General features: G+C 45.1%; 2 protein-coding genes across 11 annotated transcripts in view; both read left to right on the top strand.

The window, feature by feature from the left end:
- The window catches only part of MAP7D2 (MAP7 domain containing 2), a 107,787-nt gene extending 100,547 nt beyond the window's left edge, over positions 1-7,240 (top strand). For 4 of the 5 annotated variants that reach the window (XM_079910758.1, XM_079910757.1, XM_079910756.1 and 1 more), the window contains 3 exons: positions 164-350; positions 3,490-3,765; positions 5,669-7,240. In XM_079910758.1, coding sequence (XP_079766884.1) covers positions 164-350; positions 3,490-3,739 — 437 coding nt within the window. In that variant the 3' untranslated portion in view covers positions 3,740-3,765; positions 5,669-7,240. The remainder of the gene's footprint in view (positions 1-163; positions 351-3,489; positions 3,766-5,668) is intronic. The other variant, XM_079910760.1, reaches the window with a different exon arrangement.
- Positions 7,241-18,970: 11,730 nt separating this feature from the next.
- The window catches only part of BCLAF3 (BCLAF1 and THRAP3 family member 3), a 69,842-nt gene continuing 64,396 nt past the window's right edge, over positions 18,971-24,416 (top strand). For 3 of the 6 annotated variants that reach the window (XM_079910435.1, XM_079910434.1, XM_079910430.1), the window contains exon 1: positions 19,374-19,908. The gene's annotated coding sequence lies outside the window, so the exon portion shown is untranslated. Of the gene's footprint in view, positions 19,075-19,373; positions 19,909-21,386; positions 21,620-24,416 lie in introns of those variants that run through there. The other 3 variants (XM_079910432.1, XM_079910433.1, XM_079910431.1) reach the window with 3 other exon arrangements.

Below are 24,416 nucleotides of genomic sequence, written 5' to 3'. Positions count from 1 at the left end.
TCATCTCTTCCCGGTGGGAAGGTGACTACATGGGGTTCTTTTTACAAAAGGTATTGCATTGTTGGTAAAGTAGAGGATTCATTGCCTCTATAGATATTTCCCCTGTTATTTCATCGTTTGGGATATTTTATGACTGACAGAATGACTTTGTGTTCTCCATCAGAAATCAATGGCTTGAACACCTGCCAGGAAGTTAATGGTGTGGAACGTGCTGCCCCAGAGACTTTCCCCCAAGATGTTTTCACTAACGGACTTAAACCAGTTGGGGGACTTGTTCACCTGGACGCCCTTGATGGGAAATCAAACAGTCTGGATGATTCAACCGAAGAAGTTCAGTCTATGGATGTGAGGTAGGTCCACTGCTTTTGCATTTGAGCCTCATCTCTTCCCCAGATACCTCTACCACCTCTTAGTTGATTTCTTCATCTTTTCCACACCCAAATCTTTCTACACACCTATAGTAGATACGGTTGCCATTCAGGAAAGCTAACAGTGGTAAATTAATATCCATGTTTTGGGTTGAGTTCCCTAGAAACAGAGCCTGGGACAGGGATTCTAGGGCATGGGATTTATCAGAAGAGAGTTCTCAGGAGAAAGGGAAGGGAGGGAAGCAGGATTGGGCAGGGGGAGTCACTAAGCAAGGATCTGGTCTCAGCTGGTCCCAGTGGAACTCTGGAGGATGGATTTCCACCAGAGAGCGCTCTGACTGCGGTAAGGGAGGCGGCCTTCATGGCACTGTGTTTGTCAGCCATCGACTGTGGAGCACCCAGGGTGGGGATGCTCCCATCAGCCAAAGGCAGTTGTCCAGAGGAAGGGCAGCAGCTGTGAGCCCATAGCAGCTGGGGGGTGGGTGCAACCACAGGCAAAGGGGATCTGGGTGGGCCACCAAAAGGGCGCACTCACTGTGTCCAGTGTCTCATGTTTAAGTAAACTTGTCATTGGAAACTTGATAAAGGAACTAATTTGCTTTCAGATCCTAACAACTTAAGGAATTCTTAACTGGTATATGTTTGTGGATAACATTGCCTGGCAAATTAATCCTGGACCAAAGGGGGGCTCAGTTAGCCCGGGGTTGGGGCAGAGGCGCTGGAACAATGCAGTGCAGGGCAGTTGGGCTGGGGGTCCTCTCTGTGACAGGAGGGAATGCCAGTATTTTGTACAAGCTCTGCCAGAGCTCCAGCCTGCCGGAGCCTACACTTATCTCCTTGCCTGTGAATACTCAGCCTCAGTCTGGGGGGAGGCAGGTGGGGAGCAGAGCCTTTCCCAGGGCACACTGACTGTAAATATCCCAGCTCGTGCACCCTGGCCTTGAGCCAGATATGGGAAAACCCAGGGTCCAGCCGCCCTGTCACCAGGAGAGCGAGTCCTGCGCAGCCTGAGAGTACGGCCTCGTCAGGCCTTGCCACCACCCGCCACCGTCATGGCAGACTTCCTGTAAGTGGTGCCACTCTGCCCCCGGGGGGGCAGGGAACTGCTGGGGCATCTTAAAGGATAACACAATACCTCCCGCCGCCGTGTCGAGGCAGTTGTGCTTATTCTTTCTGCCTCTGGGTGGGGGGGCGGGACGAGACCTGGCACTGGCCATGGTTCAAGGAAGTGAAGGAGCTTTGTGTGTGCACTGCGTTCTTGGTGTGGCCACCTCTGCATTGGAGAATGGTGACTCCTGGGGGCAGCGCCTAAGCTTGTGGCGCCATTCTGTCCTCCGCCTGCTCTGACCAGCTGTTCAAACCCTGGGAATGGAGGTGGGCAAGGCGGAGATGGGGCGGGTGTTCCCACTAATGAAGCAGTTTGCCCAGGCTCCGGGCCACCAGAAGTGGCGTCAGGTCAGCTGCTGCCCCTTAACTAGGCTCAGTGTGAGGGAGACAGATCATCTGAGCTTCTGCAGTTCAACTTGTTTTTCTAGATTCTTCTCTAAGCTCTTACGGAGGAAGAAAAAAAACCAGACAAACCTGACAGCAGCCCTACTCTGGCTGTTCAGAGAGACTCCTGGTGAGGGGACCTCAGATCCCGGCCCACCACTTATCTGAGCTAGGCCTCTGGTTCCTCCTTCCTCCTTCCACCTCTAGGGAGAGGAGAGAGAGAGAGACAAGGCCCGTGGTGGGGAGGGGGGGCGGGGGAGTGGAAGTCTCACTTTAGCGAGGGTGCTGTGGGAGAGATCGGCTCTGCAGGTGGCCGGGTGGGTGGCGGGGGTCCTTGCTAACGAGGTTCCGGGCCTGAGCACGGCCTCCAGGTGGCTCCGGCAAAGTCTTCCCCACGTGGTCGCCTGGGGGGAGAAACGCTTGTTGATTGCATTTTGCAGCGGAGGAAAGTGAGGTCTGGGGAGGGAAAGCTGCTCCCCAGAGGCGGTGCTGCTAGAGAGAGGCTGCACCAAGGCACCCCGTGGTGATTAGACAGCCCCCCCGCCCCCTCCCCCACCGCCGTTCAGCTCACCTTCAGCTTCTGGCATTGGCTCTGTTTGCGTTTCCCATTTTAAGGGTTTCGGAAGTGCTTGGCTTCTCTGGAGTAGTGCGCTGGTGCCTGCGGGTTTTTACTTTCTTCCCATGGGCAGCGTGACCTTGGCCTTCACAGCCCTGCTCAATCTGAAACCACACACCTCAGATGGGACTTGAACCCACGGGCTGGGACTCAAACCCACTGTCTTTTAATTGAAATCGCACACCTGGTCTCAGGACTTAATGAAGCTCAGGTTCTTTATGTCTCAGCGCAGGAGGAATTCAGCGAGAGGCAAAGTGATAGGCAAGAAGTAGATTTATTAATATAGAATGCTTGTGAGGGATACAAGTGTGCAGACAAGGGGGCTCTGCCCCAAGAAGTAAGTGGGAAAGCCAGTTTATTTAGGGAGATACACACTCCAGAGACAGAGCGCAGGCCATCTCAGAAGGTGAGAGGCCCTGGGAGATGCACGTTCCATAGACAGAATACGGTCAGTCTCAAAAGGCGAGAGTGACCCTGAAATATGGCGTGGTTGGTTTTTATGCGCTGGGTAATTTCATTCGCTAACAAGTGTGAGGATTATTCCAACTCTTTTGGAGAGGGGGCGGGGATTTCCAGGAATTGGGCCACTGCCTACTTTTTGGCCTTTTATGGTCAGCCTCGGAACTCTCATGGCGCCTGTGGGTTGTCCTTTAGCATATGCTAATGCATTATAATGAGGGTATAATGAGGCTCAGGGTCTAAGGGAAGTCGAATCTTCCACCATCTTGGGTCTGATCGGTTCTAACCAGTTTTTGTATCCTCAAAGGCTATGTCATTGTTTTAAAGGTTGTGCCCTGCCCCCTTCCCTCCCGTCTCAAATCCGTTTCCCTTCTGTCAGCGTCTCAGACTTAAACTAACTTGTATCTTTTATGATGTGTTACACACAAGCTCTGGCTCTAAATCCGTCTTCTCTAGAAAAGAAGAGTAGTATAACAAAATATGACAAATAGAATTAATAGTTTGTCTATCTCTCCATCTCTCTCTCTCCCTCCCTCTCTCCCTCTCCCCCTCCAGTCCTGTTTCAAAAGAAGAGCTTATCTCTATCCCAGAATTTTCACCAGTGAGTGAAATGATTCCTGGGGTATCTCTGGACCAAAATGGAACTGGTAATGCCCGAGCACTTCAAGATCTCTTAGATTTCACTGGCCCCCCCATTTTCCCCAAGAGATCCAGTGAAAATCTCAGCCTGGATGACTGTAACAAAAACCTGATCGAAGGATTTAACAGTCCTGGCCAAGAAAATACTCTGAACACCTTCTGTTGACAAATACAACATCTCTTTAATGAAAGGTACAGTCTTTTGATGATAGTCTAAATCTGTAACTCTCCAGCTGGGGTTTGTGAAGATGAGATAAACGTCACTCAGCCTCCTAGTCAGTTTTATTTTTACAAAAAGCAAACAAATGTGGACTCATGGTATGTACAAGAACTGAGATGGATTTCAAGTGAATCCTCATCTGAGAGCTTTCTGCGCCACCCCAGCATGCCCACCCCTGCTGTTCGGGGCCGGGGGGTGGGATGCGTGTAGAAGCACTGGCTAAAAGTTTGGCCAGCCATCTGTCTCAAGTAGCAACTTTTTACAGACACTGAGAGAATGCTGTAATAGTGGTGCAAAGTAGTGTTAATAAAATGAATTTCCCCCCTGGTTTTATTCAGTGACATCCCACATCCTATCTAGAATCACTTGTATACATTGGTGAGTGTTGGGCTAAATGGTTTGCTGTCCTGTTGACTCCTCTGTTCTTGGATCATACCTGAAGGAGTAAGGGGGGAAAGAACTGAAGTTTGTGCCCTGAAGCATTCCCCGCCTTTGGCCTTTTTTTCTTGCCGAAGTGCTTCTAGAAACACTGGATTTGTGTGTACTTAGTTATACTCACCTCACATTGGATTTACTTCAGTTTGGGGCTTTTTTTTTTTTTTTTTTTTTTGGCGGTACACGGGCCTCTCACTGTTGTGGCCTCTCCCGTCGCAGAGCACAGGCTCTGGACGTGCAGGCTCAGCGGCCATGACTCACGGGCCCAGCCGCTCTGCGGCATGTGGGATCCTCCCGGACCGGGGCACGAACCCGTGTCCCCTGCATGGGCAGGTGGACTCTCAACCACTGTGCCACCAGGGAAGTCCGGGGCTTATTTTTGAATGATGAAAAACATAATTAGAATGTGTCATCAAATACTTTCATAACTTAATTCCAATTGCTCCTCCCATTTTAGACTGAAATTTTTCTATTCTCAGCATTATCTCAGTCACCTTATTTTTTATGATATTCCACTCGTATAACAGAACTTCAGTAACTGATATGATTTAGTCCAACCTTTCTATTTCTCAAATGAGGAAACAGGTTGGGGAGGCCACACGGCTGAGGTCACAGTGTCTCGCATACTTATTTCTACCTGACCTCAGCTGTTGGCTGTAGACAGTGCATTTTGGAGTTTGCTTCTCTTGGCCCTTGGGGAAGCGGTTGTGGTCCTTTCACACATGAGAGGGAATGCATGACAGGCAGTTTTTAGAATAAACCATATCCCTGGTTTGGAAGAGCAGCTGCCTTCTTGGACACTTTAAAAAATTCACCTGAGCATTCTCTTTCCCTGACAGTTACATGGATTAATATTTAGTAAGAGATTTCTCTTGTTATTAGCATACCTTGCACCCTTCGGTTCACTGACCTCACTATCAGTTAAGGACCAGAAAATCCACAAAACTTAGAAGAGTGTTCATGGCTTCTCAAATCTATTTCCTACATTTCTAACTAAAAGAAGTGCAAAATCCTTGTCCCAAAAAAGTCTTGGCTAAATAATTGTATTCATACTGCTTGTATGTTTTCATCTGTCATATAATTCTAGTTATCAAATTCTTCTCAGCCAGAGGTGGCAACGCCCCTGCTGGAAATGTGTTTGGAAAGGTGTTGGGGGTGGCTGTCACAGTGGCTGGAGGCAGCACTGGGATTTGTGACATTAAACGTCCTGCAGGTTTTAGGACAGTCCCGCGAAAGAAAATTTGACCCCCTAAAAGAATAGTCCTACACAAAATGCTGCAGCACTTCCGTTGAGAGACTATAAGCCAAGGAAAATGCAATTACCAAGAAGGTAGAAAGTCCCACACTGCGATCATTTCAGTGAGAGAGAATAGATGCTACAACTTGCAAAATACTGTCTCTCCATTGGTTTCACCTGATTTTGGTTTTGAATTGCCACAGGTGGCGTTTGGAGAACCCATGAAGCTGCTGGTAGTCAAATCTGAGCTGCCGGCCCTCTGAAGAAGCTTCTGTCGTCCTTAACCGCTGGATTCCAAACTATTAAATCAAAATGTAACTGTATTCCTACTTAGTATGTCAAACGCTGGCCACTCTCAGTAGATCCTTGAGACGTTGGCCTTCTCGGGCTTTAGCAGAGTTCCATGTTACATTTCTATTTATGAGCTTCAGCTGCTGATAAAGCACTTCCTGTACTCTTATTAGCATAGTGATCCTCTGAATAACCCGTGTGATTTCGGCTTGGAAAGTCACCTTAGAACCATTCTTATCCCCAGACTTGGAGCATATAAACATTTAGATGTCTTTTCTTGTAAATATTCTAGACATTTACCCAGACTCTACTTAAACATATACTGAAAACTTGGGTTGCATATCTCCCTGTCTGTGTTTAGAAGGAGAAGAAATTCTGGAACATTTCCCCCATCTCTGGGGTTTCTTTGTTGGAAGTTACTATCAAGAAGCCGTGTTTCATTATTAAACTTAGCTACCTGCAAAATGTGTTGCCCCCCATTGCTCCTTGGGCGGCTAGTGGAGTGAGTCTGGCTGAGTAAGGGAGCCATTGAACAGCGTGGAAGGCCGTCTGCTCCATTAGGCATATTCCTCCAGACTTGGGCATCTGAATCTCCAAGGACCTTTTCATGTTGTACCTGAAATCCTCCAAGCTGTAGTCACTCCAGACCCTCAAGTGGCTTCTGGACTGAATGAATCGTGCACCTCCTGCCCAGGTGGTTGCTTTTCATGTTGTAGCTGTTGTTTTTCTCTTGGGTCTTGGGGCTTTTGTTTGTTTGTTTACTCAACTCTAATAAAACCAGGTACAAATGAAAAGCATAGTGCTCTGAGACAGGGGCCCCTGAACTGGACCTAATATGTCACTTTAACAGGCTTGAACATAAAAACATCTGGGCGGGGGACAAATGACGGTAGAATGTATACTTTACACGTTTTGTGCCATATAATAATGTGTTTTCTTCATTTCTTGTGGTGAAATGTGACTTTCAGATTAAAATAACCTTTTCTTCTTTGAAACCTTTTTTTTTGTCTTGTACAATAAAGAGTTTGGAAAGATCCATAATTCTGACTGAGGTTTGCAACCAGGAGATACAAAAAAGTCTCCAAAGTAATCTTGTTATGTGCTCTTAAAACCAGCTACAGTGTAAGACTGTATTAGGTATGGAAACTGTGTACGTTTGTGTATGTGTATATACTAAATAAAATACATGCCTCCAACAATACAGTGCCATAGATCTTGATGAATATCGGGGGAAAATCCCTTTTATGACAAGCACATAGAAAATGATAGCATGGTCTGACTTTCCAAAAAACGCCTTGCCATCTTTCTTATAGCCCTGTTTTGCTAAATGTCTGTTTTCTTGCAATCTGTTGTACCTCACAGCACCATTGTGATCCTGGTGATGCCTCATTTGCACGATGTGTACCTTGTGTTACCGTGAAATACATTTTCATTGAAGAGTCTGATGGTGTGCTAGTGCTTTGTTTGCTTCTGTAGGCTCGATAAAAAAAATGTGCTGAAACCAAACCAGATACCAGATTTTTGAAAACCTATTTGGAAAAAAAAAATGAAAAATCCTGTGTGGGTGTCCTTTCCCTGTCTAACTCATTAAAATTCCTCTATTGCCAGTTCCAAGTGAAACCAACTGTGGAAATAAGCTTCAGAGATGAGCTGTCCCAGGACATGATGAACTTGTAAGTATAGTAAAGTTGCTGTACGTTCATACCACTGATGCGAGGGATTGCTAGCTAGCTAAGATGCAGTTAACCTTAGTGTAATCTCCAAAAACATTCCATAGAACAATCTGGCATTTCAACAAAATTATAATGGGAATGGTGACCCCTGTTTTCCAGTAAGCTGAAACCCACACCAACTTTTTTTTTGTATCTAAATCATGGCTTGTCTACTGACTGGGAGACAATACCAGCCAAGACCAGGAGACAGGAGGGCCAGGACTGGAATGGGGATGTCGGATCCTTGTGGTAACTGCTGGGCTGCCACCTCCAAAGCCGAGGGCCCAGTTAACGCAGCTCTCCCCAGCTCTGATGACAAAGCCTCTGGTGAGGGCACACGAGTGGACATCCTCATTTTTTCCATGTGCTGGCCTTTGACAGCAGCATTATAAGTAGCTTCTGTCATCATGAGCTCTGGCCAGAGGGTCGTAGTGACGTCTAGTCACTCCTAAGAGCAATTTCTACTTTGTGAACATTCTAAATTTTTCTTAATATATACAGATTTCCTATTAGTCAAATGCTTTTGTAATTTTTTTTTCATTTGGAAAGCAAGTGTAAAGAACTAGCTTGTTTCTAGAGTTGTTATACCCATCCCCACTCCTGAGCATCACTCAGGAAGCACAATTATATAAGAAAATGGAGCGAGAGCTCTTAGGAACATTAGAAAAGAGAAAACTTTACAGATAGTCTTTTTGTGGGGAATCCATGAGAAACAACTGGGGAACTCAGAATAGTTCCACAGGGGCGCTAACTACTAAGTGAAGGAAAATCAATAGTTTTCTTACACATTAAAAGTAAACAGAAAAATGGATCCTAAAAAACTCATAAAATTCCTAGAAAGAACAAGCTTCGTCTAAAACTTGACCAGGGGACATTAGAATAAATGTAAATGGAAAGACATGCCATGCCCCCTGAATGGGAAAACCTACACACCCGAAGAAGAGTAGGTGACCCACCCTCACATTTGTGTAAATTAAATGAAGTTCCACTCCATGGGATTTCTGTTTTGCAACTTGAAAATATAACTGTACAGGGAATTCCCTGGCAGTCCAGTGGTTAGACTCAGTGCTTTCACCGCTGAGGGCCCAAGTTTGATCCCTGGTCAGGGAACTAAGATCCCACAAGCTGTGCTACGTGACCAAAAAAAAAAAAAAAGATGTAATTGTACAGTTCATGTAAGAAAATGAATACAAAGCTAAGAAACTTCTAGAGTGAGTTTTTTAAAAGGGAGGCTTCCCCCAACAAACAGTCAAATGTATGGTAAAACTTCCATAATTAAAACAGTATAGTGGTTTTTTTTTGGCCTTGCCCCGCAGCTTGTGGGACCTCAGTTCCCCGACCAGGGATTGAACCCAGGCCACGGCAGTGAAAGCACGGAATCCTAACCACTAGGCCACGAGGGAACTCCCTAAAACAGTGTAGTCTGATAGAGAAATAGAATTTGGAATAGAAATAGAGATCACTGACACATCCAAGAGAGGTGAGAATTTAGTGCATGATGGGACCGGGGTGGGTTAATCATTTGTTCCTGGAGAGAGAGAGCACGTGGTTTAGTGTCTCCTGAGGGTCAGCCAAGTTCAGTGTCTCTGATGGGCTGGGGATAAGGACCCAGAAGTTAGTGAGGAAATGATAAAGTCAGGAGCGGGGTCCAAGGTGTGGGTGCCAATTATGGTTCAGGGTTTAAGTCGGGGAAATTTAGACACGAGCCTGCAAAGACCTCCAACTGATGCCTCCCCCTCCTCGGGATATGCTGTGATCTCAGGAGGTGGGAAGCAGTGGCCTCTACTCGCCATGGTTTAAGCTTCTCCTGCAGGAATGAACCTTAACAGTCAGCACGTCCTGAGATCCTGATGTACGCGAGGTGGTCCTAAGACTTGTCCAGGATGTGAGGTAGGTAGGAGAGGGTTACTTTCCCAAGGACACACAGCTGGAACTTGGCAGAGCTGGGGTTGACCCTGGGGCCACAGCTTTGGTGCCCCCAGGGGAGCTGACAGGCTCTCCTGCCCCTGAGAGCAGAAGTGTTTTGCTAGAGCAGGTGCTTATAGTGGAGAAGGGCCAGAAGCCCCATGGAGAATTGTAGTTCTGCTTCTTTTTATTTAAAAAAACTATTGAGGTATCATTCACATACCATAAAAATTCCTTCCTTTTAAAGTATACAACTCTGTCTTTGACTTCTTCACAGTCATGCAACCATCACCACTATCTAATTCTAGAACCTTTTCATCTGAGCTCGCTTTTGCAAGGGTTATTATCCATATGTCTACTCACAGCAGCAGAGCTTGGCTTTACTGTTGGTTCAAGTTCCCATCATACCTGGAAGCAAGACCATGGGATTTGAAAATAGTATCCCCTAAACCAGTTGCTCCCCTTTTCCCCCTAGTCTCCAACAGGCCAGATTAAGGTGGTGTTTATCTAACTCAGTCCATGCCGGCTGTTTTGTGTTGTTTCACATTCTGTGTGCATAAATACTGGATCAGATGCCAAACATGGGCTTTCTATCAGATGCCCAACGTGGGCCTTTTAGGCCGATGAGAGACATGGAGTGGTGAGCGCCTTCAGCTCCGTGGTAAGTAAGTGAGAAGTTTCTGTGCAGTAGTTAGGAAATGCCAAGTTTCATTCTTCTGGTTGGCCCTGGGGGATGGTTGAGTGCTAGGGGCAAGGTCTAAAGCAGCCAGCCTTCTGGACTTCCAAGAAAGCATTAAGGCAAGCTTTCCCCATCTCACGAAATGCAAAATGTAAGGAATAGAGTCCCAAGGAATTAAACTTTTGCTTAAAGGAACTTTGTTTTCGAATCAGAGCCCACAGCTCTCTGTTGGTTGTACTTGTCTTTGAACCGCATTTTCCTAGTAGCGCGTGCAGGCTTATCTTTGAGACAATCAGAAAGTTGTCACTACAGAGGTGATAGCTAGGAAGGCACTAGGTCCTGCACAGAGGTGATAGCTAGGAAGGCACTAGGTCCTGCACAGTAGATGTTCGAAGAGCTTGTGGGGTTGAATGCAGCCCCCGCAGTGGGTCTTCATGGTTGTTTTAGAACAAACTGAATCTTGCTGGCATCACTGGGAGGAAAGAAGCGACTCCCATTTGCTCAGTGGAACTGGCCTTCTGGAAGCTTCTCAGGGGCCACCCCTGTATGGTGACAGCTCCGATGGCTGGTATGAGGTGTTCAATGTTCACCAATGGTAAGAAATTATCCAGAACGTGGAAATAAGGCCGAAAGATAACAGTGTGCCCTTACAAAGCCCTGTGACAGCATGGTCTCAACAAAGCAGCCCAAGGGGCCACTGAGTCTCAGGGGATGTGACTTCCTATGACTGCCTGTGTGCTGTGACCTAGAACCCAGTCTCCAGAGTTATTCACCTGTAGACAGAAAGTTGCAGATGACTTTTGTCCTATAGAAAAGCTACCTCCACAGGTTATTCCTGTTTGTCCCTGTAGAGCACTAAGCAATTTTGTATCTAACTTTGCAGTCTTCTCCAGCATTCTTTGCTCCACTAAGTATATGTGTGTGTTGCTGTGTGTATACTTACATCCAAGTGTGTGTCTCAATCGGTTCTGTATCCTCCCTGATCCGGCTTTGTCATCCTGCTCGTTAATGAGTTAAACACAGTCGGGGAGGAAGAAAATTTACCTCTACCCTTAACAGCTTCTTCTGGCTGATCTAAGAATTAAATCGACGTGAGACAGACTAACAGGAGAAAGTCAACTTTAATTTCATCTATATGGGAACTCCACATACATGAGAGGGTCAGAGACCCCACATTTATGAAAGGTTCGAAGACAGAAAGGTAAACTGAGGCCCCTGTGCCATCCGAGCTGAGGAGTGGGAGAGCGGCTGGGGGCTTCCCAGGACAGGAGCGTTGCCCAAAGAATGATAAGAAGAGCAGCTGTTTGGTATCAATAATTAGATGTTTGTCCTGCCATATAGATGGAGGTACTTAGATAAAATTTATTTCTGCTAATAACTCTTCTCTGGTCAAGAGAAAACAGCAACAATTTAAATTCTTCTAGGTAGTCAAAGGAGGGCAGTAGTTTCTCTTGAATCCGCAGGGTCTCAGTGACCTTTAGCTGAAAATAATCCTCGTGCGAATGTGGCACATTTGGGGGAGGCTCGCTCTGAACCTCAACAACACATTTTTGCCACCTGCTCACTGTACATTTACGTCGCAAGTATGCTTTTAACCTTTGCGAAGTTGTACTTTGACAGTGAGGATGCCTGAAGTCCTCAGCAAGCTTTGGGATAGTTTAAGCAGCTGCTCTAATGGCTTTAAAGGTTCGTATTAAATGCTAGTGTCATGGATGTCATGGTGTGCCACCTACACGGCCCTCCCTTTTAGGACTGAGGTATTTGTCTTTCGGGATGTCTCCTTCCGGATGCTGGAGGTACAGTTTGCTGAGGTTTGTTGGTGGAGTTCCTTTCTAAGAATTGCCCTTGACTGAAGGAGGCTGCCTCACCAAGGTTAAATCCCCTCACTTGGACAGCCAATGGATAGGCTGGATCCTGACTGGATTGCTCAGGTATATGAAGACCCTTGCCTCAAGGTAGGACAACTCAGAAGGGTTGTCCCAGCTTCAGAGCTCCCTGTGGGTTCACCCGAGGCCTTTGTTGAGAACGTATTGCAGCCCAAGTTCTGGCTGCTGCTTCCTTCACTCCCCTGCCCCCCTCCCCCAGCACTCCCCATGCCCTTCCTGTGTGCAACTGGTCTCAGAGCCTGTTCCTGGAGAACCGGACCCGAGCCAGCTAGGCAGTGTGCTAAGAGCTTTCCACGCATTCTCTCCCTTAGCCTTCAGAAGGGCTTTCTGAGATAAGCACTGCTGTTGCCATGTTCACTTTACCATGAGGGCCAAGACAGGTGAAGTCCCGTCATGTACAGCCAGGAAGTACGCAGCTGGGCTCCAAACCCAAGGTTTCCTTTGGAGCCTGTGCTTGCCCTGGCCCACCATACTTCCAAGTTCCTGCCTGGGAAATCACACAGGCTTATCCCCTAGAGGCTCTTGCCAGTCGACACATCTCCTAGTTATATTTGCAGGTTTCCCAATTGAGCTCAACCAGCTTCCCTCGCCAGCAGTTGTTGCTGATTTTGCAAATCCCTGGGCATCTTCTGCTGAGGGGATTTGGTCTGTCTGTTGCTCAGTTCCAGCAGAATACCTGCACCCTCCATCTGGGAACATGGACAGTTGGTAGGATAGTTTTTTTTTCCTCATCCAGGAGGAAAGCCATGTCATAAATGCTCACTTATTAAGCACGTATGTGTGAATACCTACTCCCTACTCTGTGCCAAGCAGTTTGCTAAGGATGAGGATAGAGCAGAGAACGAGACCAGATATTGTCCCCACCTTCCTGGAGCCCATAGTCTAGCAGGGAAGAGAGACAGTAGACAATTTAACAAGTTCTTATTTGCAGTTGTGATGGGTGATGAGGTCAGGTTTGCTGTTACACATTTTCATATTATTACAGTTTGCGATGAGACATTTATTTGTGTGATTCTTGGAGTAATGTCTTGTCTATCTCCCTCACTGTAAGCCTCCTGATAGCAGGGCTGCCATATTCCTACTACCTAACACAGGTATTCAGTAAATATTTGTGAGTGAGTAAACACAGTTGTTACTGAGAAAAGTTTTGGATTCAAATCCATGGCCTCTGATCTACATATCCTTCTGCCAGACCCACATTCTATCATGAGATGACAGTCTCAAGGATCCTGGTTTTTGTCTCTGCATTGGATCCTCAGCACCTAGAATGGCACCTGCCACAGACGAGCCCCACGATAAATCTTTGCTGAATGAATTTTTTAAAATTGAGAATAAGTGTACTAGTTTTGATCATTCCACTATACACGACGCAAAGTAGCTTCAATATTAAGGTTATTTAGGAATCACACGTAATATGTAAGAAGCTCCAAAGACAGCTAAATGACATCAGGATTCTGGGGCAGCACTTTTTTGAGTTTCTTGCCTCTTAGGAAGGCTGCTGTGGCACCAGCATCCCATCCTCAATGCCACTGTGTCAAAGTTGTGAAAAAGTTAGTGGCAGGCTGCCCTTTCTACTGCTTCCTCCTTCTATCAGGGAGGAAGCTCTTTCCCGGAAGCTCCCAGAAGATTTCTGCTTCCCTTTGGCCAGTACTAGGTCTTACATCGACCCCTAAGCTAATCACTGGCCGAAGGGAAGGAGATGACCACGTGTATTAGTGAAGGTAATGCTGGCTTCTATAACAACCCCACCCTCCCCGCAAGATGCACGATGTCCCAAATACAATAGAACTTTTTTCTCCCTCCTGGGAAGTCCAAAACAGATATCCTTTATTTATTTTATTTATTTAAAAAAAATTTTTTTTTTTTTTTTTGCGGTACGTGGGTCTCTCACTGTTGTGGCCTCTCCCGTTGCGGAGCACAGGCTCTGGACGCACAGGCTCATCGGCCATGGCTCATGGGCCCAGCCGCTCCGCGGCATGTGGGATCTTCCCGGACCGGGGCACGTACCCGTGTCCCCTGCATCGGCAGGGGACAACCACTGCGCCACCAGGGAAGCCCCAGATATCCTTTATTACAACTCTCTTTTGAGTGGTAATTCAGGGACTAGGCCCCTTCCGTCCTGTAGCTCCCTCATCTTCCAATTTTGTCATGTTTTTCTGCATTAAGCTGACAGAATAGGGAAAGAGAATGGAGAAGACACACTGCTTTCCAACCACCTTGGCCTCTAAGGGACATGTATCATTTCCACTCACATTTCATTGATAAGAACTAGTCACGTGGCCCCACTTAGATGCAAGGGATGCTGGGAAGTATAGTCCCTGGCTGCTTTGTTTCTTACCAGGGATAGTACTATTCTGTGTAAGGGAGAGCACCAGTACTGGGTTGGCCAAAAAGTTCGTTTGGGTTTTTCCATAAGCTCTTATGGAAAAAGCAGAAGAAACTTTTTGGCCAACCCAATATTTTGGTGGCTAGTTAGTTGTCTCTGCTATGCCATGACTGGCTGAGACCAGAGCCGTCCAATGGAAATATAGTGGGATCCACATTTGTCATTTTCAGTTTTCAAGTAGAGGGCCTGGGAAGAGAGGAGCAATAAATATTTTGACTGTATTATTATGAAATCTACCACAGGGTCCATTATGTTCTCTTTCCCTACCAGTCTAAGGGAGAGTGAAAATTGGTGTGAACATTTAAGAAGAAGTTGTGGAGTACCTAACAAATATGGAGTTAAACAAAGCAAATTTATCAGGCAGATGAAAGGTTTGAGAGCTCAGTGACTTTTGAACTGGTGTCTGGGTTGTGCCGGGACACAAAACCAGACCTGCTTATGGTAGAAAAGATATGTGAACTGAATCCATCAAGGATCTGGGCAAGAGCTTCCGGGGGAACACTAAAGATTTAAATAAGGTGAGTAATGAACTTTTAAACAATTAATCTTATTTTGCAGTAAGATTACGTTTTAAACCTACCCTCACCATTCCTTTTTTGCCTTGCATCAATGTAGGTAGTTCACATCAATCAAAAAAAGCTTTTTTCAAAATAATTGCTGACTTGTGACACCTTGTTTTAAAACCACAAATATTGTATTGCTTTCAGAACCGGGGCCAAGCTGCTTCACATACTGCATTACAAAAGAGTTCATCAGAAATAATTTATGGAACCAGAGGGCTGGTAGCAGCTACCAAATCTTGCTTAGGAATTTGTCCTCCATCTCAGTAGGAAAACAGACATAAAGGCAGTGACTAGAATGAGCAAAAAGGAATCTGCAGCATAAGCCTGTCTAAAAACATTTTCTTCCAAATAATATAAATCATTTCTGTCTGTGCTCCACTGTTGACAAAGCCCTTTAAAAAGTAAAGGTAAGGAAAGGACAGTGACCACAAAAAAGTGCCTGTATCATGGGATGGAAGAAAAAGAGGAGGGATCAGGGCCAGCTAAGCATTATACATCAAATTTCACTGACAGTATTAAGCAACATAGCCAAAGTCAGATACTTAAGGAAAGAGAAAATTCACCTGGTCTGTCAGTCCTGACTTATAAACACTAATGTAGATGCTGAAGCCATGACCAACACAATACAAACCATCTAGACAAAAACTATGAGAAAAATCTGGGCCAACAGCATTGTCAAGGGATGAGAAAGCTATTCGTCCTACTTCTTCCTAATTATCTTATTCTCACATCAGCATTTAAAAAAGAAGGCTATACAGAAGGATGGCTGGAGATACATATCAGGGCAGCTGGCAGGTTTCCCCAGAAAACAGTGTCCCTCCAAAAAATGACAATAGGCACTTGATCTAAGTCTGTATCAACGCATGATATTCATTCTCTCTCTCTCTTGCTCTTTTAATATGACTTTTTTTTCTGGTTTAAGAATTAGTAGTTTAAAAACTACTCAATTTTATCAAGTCTCTATGTCCATCTTCTGGTTTACAGGAAATACAAGCCATAGAGAAGTGGTTCTCAAACTTGAGCATGCTTCAGAATCTCCTGGAGGGCTTGTTGAAACTATGCTGGGCCCCACCCCCAGAATTGCTGATTCAGCTTTAAAGCAGAAGCTTTAAGATCCAATGTATGGTCCCACTGTTGCTCCTTTTCTTCTGGTATGACACCAGTAATGTCTCAGATAGCATCAATTTCTTCACCCTGGGTCCCAGACAGAAGAACCAAAGCTGACCCATGATGGACTTGAAATATAAGTGAAAAATAAGCATTCGTTGCTATAAGCCACTGAGATTTGGGGTTTGTTATCATAGCGTAATTTATTCTTACTAATATAGAGCCCTTGTATTAAGCATACTTGGCATTCTAGAGCAGGTTTGGCTTTGCATGAAAATCAAAGAAAAAATAAATGGAAAGGCAGATAATATTTCATTTCTCTTAGGCTTGTTCTGCCTCTGTATGTGTGTGTGCTATTCATATACATAATCAAGAGCTATGAAACCTTATGCAAACTACTTAACCTCTCTGTCCACAGAAGCAGCATGTAGGGCGAGGGCCATCTCCTTGTGCTTATTATTAACCAGTAATAAGTCTGAACAAAAATCACCTTGTTCAAAGATGAATCAAGAGAATGTATTGAGATATATATATATATTTTGTATACTTCATTATATATGTGTGTGTATGTATGTGTGTGTATATATATATATATATTTGTGAAATATAAAACCTAATCGTGGAAGAGAAAGAAGAGCATACTTATGAAAATGAATGACTACGGAATCCAAAAGAGGAATTTTATGACCGGTTTACCATCCTTTTGCAGGAAGGTAGGCTTTCTATAAAACCAGAACAGAAATTCATAAGGAAATGAAACGGTGAGATGGAAAGTCAATAGGATGAGTTGAAAGAGAAGGATGGGGTGGGGGGGAGAGAAGGAAATGACGGAAGGAAACAAAATTATCAATAATAGAAATTGAGTAAAAACAGAGGCAGAAATAATGCTTTTGGAAATCTTATCGGTAACACTGAAAGCAGATTGGAGGTCTACCAGAATGCTGAAAAACGGTAAACAGATGAAAACGATAAAACAGATGTTTACCACAAATAATTGCTCTTCCTAAAAGAGAGACCAGAACAAATGGAGCAAAAACAATTCTTGAAAGTAGAATGGAAGAAAACCTTCCTGAACTGAAGCAGATTAAAAGGTCCCACACCTTTTAACCAGACAGAAGGGATAACATGTGCAATGGAGTATTCATCTTAAACAGCAAACATTTCAGTATAGCCAGGGCATTGAGCGCAAAGAGGAGAGAAGTTAGAGAGGTAAGTATGAACCAGATAATCAAAGGCCTCATATACTATGCTGGGGAATTTCTCTCTGCAAAACAGGAAGCAAAAATCATGTATGAAGAGAGGGAAATGATCACTGGTATGGGGCTTAAAGAGAGTGGTAAGGGTTAGTAACAGCAATTACTGGAAATGAGAGTGGTCACATAAAAGGATTCCTAAGAGGCACCAAGGCTGTCCACTGCGGTGAGTCTCCATAAATTTGTAGTGGTATCATTCTATTATAGTTGTGTGGCTTTTTCCTCCCAAGTAGTGCTTGGAAACATAGACGTGGGTATGGAAAATGCAGATAACTGGAATGTTTCAAGGTGGTGGTTTGATGTTGAGACGTATCAAAGGGCAATTCAAGGGGCTCTGCCTACAAGAGTGGTTGAAGTCAAAGGCCATGGGCTTCAGTCAGGTAGAAGGTTCAGGGGATGTGAGAGCTCTGTGGTTTTTGAAGAACAAGTATATTGGGACTAAGGGAGAGATAGGACTACGAGGATGAGGATTGAGTCCAAATAAATGGGGTTGGTAAACTTAAGGTTTTAGCCATGAAGCAGTATAAAGTGATGGATGTCTAGATTTTATAGAATGGGTACCTGGGAATGTGTGGATTAAGTAGAGGTAAAGTCATTTGGACCGAGGAAGTTAAGGAAACATGGCTTAGTCATGGGTGTTGGTTTCATCAGGATGATGGCAGTAATTCAGATGGAGAGGAAAACTAATGCAGTCAGTAGACGACAGTGACAAGGGAGGGTAGAAGGTCCACCAGATGGGGTGGACCCTGAAAGAGAAATCTTGCAAGGGGTAAAAAGAACATCAAAGTGTCAAGTGAGAAAGCTCCAAGAGTGAGGATATGCTACCTTTGGGGTGATGGATGGAGTGTGGGAGGAGAGAAATCAAAAGAGCAGGTAAGGGCTTCCCTGGTGGCGCAGTGGTTGAAAGTCCGCCTGCCAATGCAGGGGACGCGGGTTCGTGCCCCGGTCCGGGAAGATCCCACATGCCGCGGAGCGGCTGGGCCCGTGAGCCATGGCCACTGAGCCTGCACGTCCGGAGCCTGTGCTCCACAGCAGGAGAGGCCACAGCAGTGAGAGGCCCGCGTACCAAAAAAAAAAAAAAGAGCAGGTAAAAATGAGTATTTTGAATTGCACGGTGGAGGGATGTTGGTACCATTAACCTATTTGGGAGGTACAGAGGGGAGGTTTTGTTTTCTGGGTACAAGCTTGATTTGAGGCCATGGGGAATAGTTAGAGATTGAGTAGGCAGGAGAGAGGCCACAGCCTTGCTGGTTCAGATAGGCTGGCTCTGGAAGGGCCTTGAGGGACAAGCCAGGGGCTGGAAGGCTGTGGCTTATCTGCTCCGCTCATCTGCACAACGCTGGAAGGCCCACGGCACCAAGCTCCTGCCTCTGACTGAGGGGTGAACTCCGATCTCTGACCCTTAACCCCGAGGATCCATGGACCAGTACGCCCAGTGTGTTCTTTCCTTCCCGGCGGGCGGGCGGCAGATGGCGCATGCGCCCTGGACAGAGAGGCAGAGGTGGGAACGGCCGGCAGAGGGCGCAGGCGCTCTTGGCCGGAGCCTCCCGGGCGGGGCAACCCTCGCTGGGAAAGAGTTGAGAGCAGAGGTCGGTGGGAAAGCGGGCTCCGCGCTGGGCAGCGGGCAGTGGGCGTGGCTAGGACGGGGGCGGGCCGAGGCGGTTCCGGAAGGAAGTGGTTCCGGGTCCCGCGGCCCAGCTGCGGGAGCTGTGGTGCGGCTCCTGTGTGAGGCGGCGGCCGTGTGAGGGGCGAGGCCTGAGGGTTCGGCGGCGGCGGCGGCGGCGGCGGCAGCGGCGGCGGCGGCGGCTGCGGGAACTTCTCGGTCGGGTGAGCGGCCCTGGGGGGCGGGCGGCGCGAGGAGGTCCCGGCCTGCGGGGAGGGCGTGTCCGTCGCATGGGAGGGGCGGTTCTTGGGTGGCGGGTGGGGCGGCGGGGAGGATGCGGAGGCCCAGCTCGGGATCTCGGGGGACTGCTCCCCTGCCCCTGCCTCTGGCCACCGGACCGGTGCCCTATTTTAGACGTGGCGACCCGGGCACCTGCTGCCGAGGCTCCCGATCCTCGCCCATTGTCCGCAGGCTTCTGTCCCCGGCGATTTGGAGTGTCTGTCATGGAGCCGGGGGGAGGGCGGGGCGGTGTCCAGGGACGGTGCCCTTTTCCCAGAGGCGGCTCTGGACGCATCGCCTGCGGGACCCGAGCCGAGGAGCCCCCGCTTTGTCCTTCTCCGGAGGTTCTCCTGCCGCGCAGCGGCATCTTCTCCGGTAACGTCCAGAATGAGTAGTGAAGGCTGCTCTTTATCCTGCATTGTAAAGTAAAACTTGTCTTTTTAGAAACGTATACTGAAAATTGGCGCATCTCCTGTGCTTCTTTAGGGTGTATTAGGAAACTGGGCCGGCCACTGTCAGGATTGTCCTGTCGGTAGGTCGGGAGGGAAAGAAACGTGAGAGAAACTTATCCTCCCAAATATTTTCCTGCCGAGGTGCTTTTCGAGCTGCCTCTTAGGTGACTGCTTTTCTTTTCTGGAATAAAGTAAAAACTACAGGTAGAAATCAAGAAAGTCTCTCATACTTCTGGCCAGGCAACCTTTTTAACGTTTTTCTGTATGCGAACTGGTACGAATGAAAGACTGGAATTTGAAAAGAAAAGGTTTTGATGTGGATTCATGGTGAGTGCTTTATTTTTCAATGGTGTTTTAATGATAACGGTATAGAATGCTTTATTTTTTCATGTGGTATTTTTTAAAATGGCTGCTAAAATGTTCATTTGAAAGCCCTGCCCTTGCACACCCTCCCCAGAAGCCTTTAAAATGTCTGATTAGAAACATTTAGTCATATTTATATACAAAATTTCTAAAATATGCAAAACCACGGTGAAGAAGGTGCACTCTTTAACCATTCAAGTATCCATTGTGAATATAGGTACACTGAGGATGCCCCTCCAGTCTTTTTCCATGCAGAGACGAATGCATGAATTTTTCTAAAGTGGATTCTTTTTGGTAACTGTTTTTCTTTTCCTGGCTACGTAGCATGCCATTATTTGGCTGCAGTAATTTATTTAGTCGGTTTTTTTATTCTCAGTTTTTCACTACTTAAACACATTGTTGGTGAATTGTAAAACCTGCACGTCCGTGATTACTTCCTTAGTGTACATTCCTAGATGATAGAATTGTTGGGTTTTTTAATGTGAATTTCCCTCTGGAAAGGATGTGCTATTTTGCACTCCCACCAACAATCTGTGAGTGTCCTTTTCCCCACCCTAGCAAAAGGCAACATTTAAAGGATTTCTATAAGAACACTTTGGGGCCACTTATATTCTTCTCCAACCAAGTACAGGTATCCTTCTCTGGCTATCACCTCTTTTTTTTTTCCTTCTTATTTGTTGATGGCAATTTGGTTTCTCATCTTCTATTTCACCTTTACCAGTTTAGTAAAGAAGGGTTATCTAAGTGGGGCAAAGGCATTATAAAGTGAACAGATTTGAAGTCCGGGCTTCCTTGAATTCCAGTATATCTGATTACCTTGAACATGTCACTTACCTTTTCTAAGGGACTATTTCCTCAACTCTGAATTAGAGATTATAGTGCCTTTGCCTTACCTTTCTTACAGGGTGATTTTAAGGGTCAAATGAGACATTTATGGAGAGTATATTTAAACATACTTTGTCTCATTGCTAATTATTGCCATCTTGTAAAAATTTCAGAGCACATAAGCATCTTGATTTTTTAATGTAAATTTCTGAATTCAGAAAGCTGTTCTGGGCTTCCCTGGTGGCGCAGTGGTTGAGAGTCCGCCTGCCGATGCAGGGGACACGGGTTCGTGCCCCGGTCCTGGAAGAACCCACGTGCCGCGGAGCGGCTGGGCCCGTGAGCCATGGCCGCTGAGCCTGCGTGTCCGGAGCCTGTGCTCCGCAACGGGAGAGGCCACAACAGTGAGAGTCCCGCGTACCACACACACAAAAAAAGCTGTTCTGTGATACCCTTTGCCCCCACTCACCCCTTAAATTTGAAGTATTATAATGCTGCCCTAGATTATATTGAAAATGATATCAGAGTTATGAAATTAGGTGAATGAATGAATCCACACATGTTGAAGGAGAAAATATTTAAAGGCACTATATATAAAGCTGAGGGGGACAGATAAAAAGCTAAATAAAACACAATCCTTGGGATCATGATAAATAAAACATAGTCTTTGTGCCCTACAGGCTACAGAATATCCAGGCAGCTAGGGAGCATAAAAGCTGCTTTCCAGATTTAGATGGCAATTTTAGATGTGTTGCAGGATGTCAACTATTCTCAAGTGTGCTAAAGTCCAATTCTGCTGACCGAGCATCTACGCAAATGACCAGGCAGTCTCTTCAGAGTCATCTTTATGAAGGTAGGAGTTGCAAGGTGGGGAAGTGTTAGTATTGGAGTCTGAGAACCTGGATGCTGATTTTACGTCTTTCTCTTGGGGCAGGTTGGTTAACTTTTATGAGGATTGGTCTCTTCACCTGTGAAATGGAGGTAATTCCAGCTTCCTCAAAGGCTTCTGAGGATTAAAGGCTTGAGATAGTGTTTGCAAAACACTTAGTGAACTAGGAAGTACTGATACTCATGTGATCCTTCTTAGCTAGTGAAGACTGAGCTTCTCTAGTGAAGAAACTAGGACTCTTCCAACTTTGTGTGGCTTGCCTCTAGCAGTCACTGGCACTCAGCAATGTTTGCCAAATTAACATAAAATGTGACCGCTGATAAAAATTCAGTCTGGACCTTTGAAGAAGGTAATATGTAAATGTGGAATATTGGGAGAGGTTGACTACATTATTTGGAGTTGATATTAGGAATCAAAGGAAACATTGAACTAATTGGACCTAGACTCATTCCTACTATGACTGTCATTCTACATTATGTCCCCAATGCCATGCACATAGTCTCTCCTTAACAACATTAAACCTGCTCAAGTTGCTCCCATTTCAAAACCTCTTCCCTAGACCCCTGTCACCCAGCTGCAACCCAGTTTCTCTCCTCCCATGCCAGACAAACTTGTTAGAAGGCGTTGGTATTAATTGGCTTTCTCAGTTTCCTTACCTTCCACTTAGTCCTCAAGCCATGTATTAACACTTTTCATTTCTTTTATTGGGTCTCTATGCAGCTGTTGCCATAAAAGTCTTCTATTTTTTTTTTTTTTTTTTTTTGCGGTATGCGGGCCTCTCACTGCTGTGGCTTCTCCCGTTGTGGAGCACAGGCTCCGGACGTGCAGGCTCAGCGGCCATGGCTCAGGGGCCCAGCCGCTCCGCGGCATGTGGGATCTTCCTGGACCGGGGCACGAACCCATGTCCCCTGCATCGGCAGGCGGACTCTCAACCACTGCGCCACCAGGGAAGCCCAAAAGTCTCCTTTCTTGAAACATCCTTCTATGCTCTGGGGTTCCCTCCTTCCTCAGAGGATGTTCTTTCTCAGTCTTCTTGGCTGGTTCATCTCCTTGAAAGGTTGATGTTTCTGTAGGCTTGATCCTTCTAGTGATATACCAGCTCTGGAATAATTTATAGAGCATTGAGGCAATCTGATGTTTGAAGGTTTGGTAGAATTCCCCTGTGAAACGATCTGGGCCTGATGCTTTTTTATGGGATATTTCCTTAATAACTTTCTCTGTTTCTTTTATGGAAGTTGGTCCGTTTAAGCTTTTTAATGCAGTCAGTTTTAGTAATCTCTATTTTTCTAACAAATTATCCCTTACATCTGGGCTTTTAGATTTATTGGATATAATCTCTTACGATTCAAAATTTTTCTTCTATTTCAGTGGTTATTTCCCCTTTGCTCTTTCTTATTTTGTGTACTTGTGCTTTCTCTCTTTTTTCCTAGGCAAGTTATATAAGTTATTTAGTGGTTTATCCATTTTAATTTTTCCAAAAACTACAGAATTTTGAATTATTACTTAGATCTAGTTTTCTATTCTCTTCCTCTACTTTTGTTTTTATTGTTTCCTTCCTTGTGCTTTGTTATTTTTTAGTTTCTTTTTTTTTACCTTGGAAATAAATTTATTTACTTTTATTCTTTCATTTTTATTGATAAATATGTTTAGTGCAATGAATTTTCCTTTGATCACTGCTTTAAATGCATCCCATAGAATCTGATATGTAGTGCTTTTATTGTCATTATTTCTTTAAAAATTTACCTTAGAGTACCCAGGAGTTGTTTAATAAGAGGTTTTAAAATTTCTAAGTGGAATTTCTCTTTTTTGTTTTTATTAGTAGATTCTAGTTTTATTGCATTATGATCAGAGAGTATTGCTTGTAATAGTTCTATTATGTGGAGGTTACTGATGTTTTCTTTGTGACCTAATATATGATTATTTTTGGTGATGTGGTGTGGGCACTTCAGAAGAGTATTCTCTAGTATCAGAGTGTAGAGTTTGATAAATATCCTTAAGATTTACCCTGTTGATCATGCTGTTTAGATCTTCTATCTCATTTTTGGCTTACCTAATCTGTCTAATATACCACTGAAAGTGGTATATGAAAGTCTCCTATTATTAGTGTTTCTATCTGTGTCTCCTTGCATCTGTTGTAGTGTTTGCTTCATAAAGGTGGTTGCACTGTTATATTCATGTAAATATGTGTATTTTTATTTGTTCTCTCTTCATCGAGGATTGTGGCTTTTAGCATTAAAAAGTGTCTTTCTTTGGCATGATGAATGCTTTGGGGCTTGAACTGTGCTTTTGCCTGATTCTAGGTTTGCCACCCCTGCTCTCTGTTTCCATTTGCCTTGTATAATTTGGCCATCCTTTTATTTTTAACTTTTCACAATCACTTTGTTTTAGATATGTTTCTTATACAACTCCTTGTTTTGTGAGCCAAATTGTACCTGTTTATTTTAGTAGATGAGTTAATAAGCCCACCACATTTATTGTTAGGACTGATATATTTGGTCTATCGTAATATTTTATAATCATGTGTATTTTGTTATATTTGCTATTTCTTTTTGCTATGAGGTGTAGTTTTTGCTCTTTTATTTTAAAAAGAGGAAGGTTTTTATTTTTGTTCTAATGGTTAACCTTTGTACTTACACCTTTTAAAATGCCCTTACTCCCCTGTTTATTTAGCCTGTTCTGTGTGTGAGAGAAATACACTTCATCGATGAAATCAAAGTAGACTAATGGTAGGCAACAGTGGGGTTCTGTATCCACTTCCAGC

This window comes from Stenella coeruleoalba, assembly GCF_951394435.1.
Source record: "Stenella coeruleoalba genome assembly, chromosome: X".
Taxonomy (NCBI): Eukaryota; Metazoa; Chordata; class Mammalia; order Artiodactyla; family Delphinidae; genus Stenella; species Stenella coeruleoalba.
Note: the sequence above shows the minus strand (reverse complement) of the source record. Positions and strands in the feature narration are given on the sequence as shown.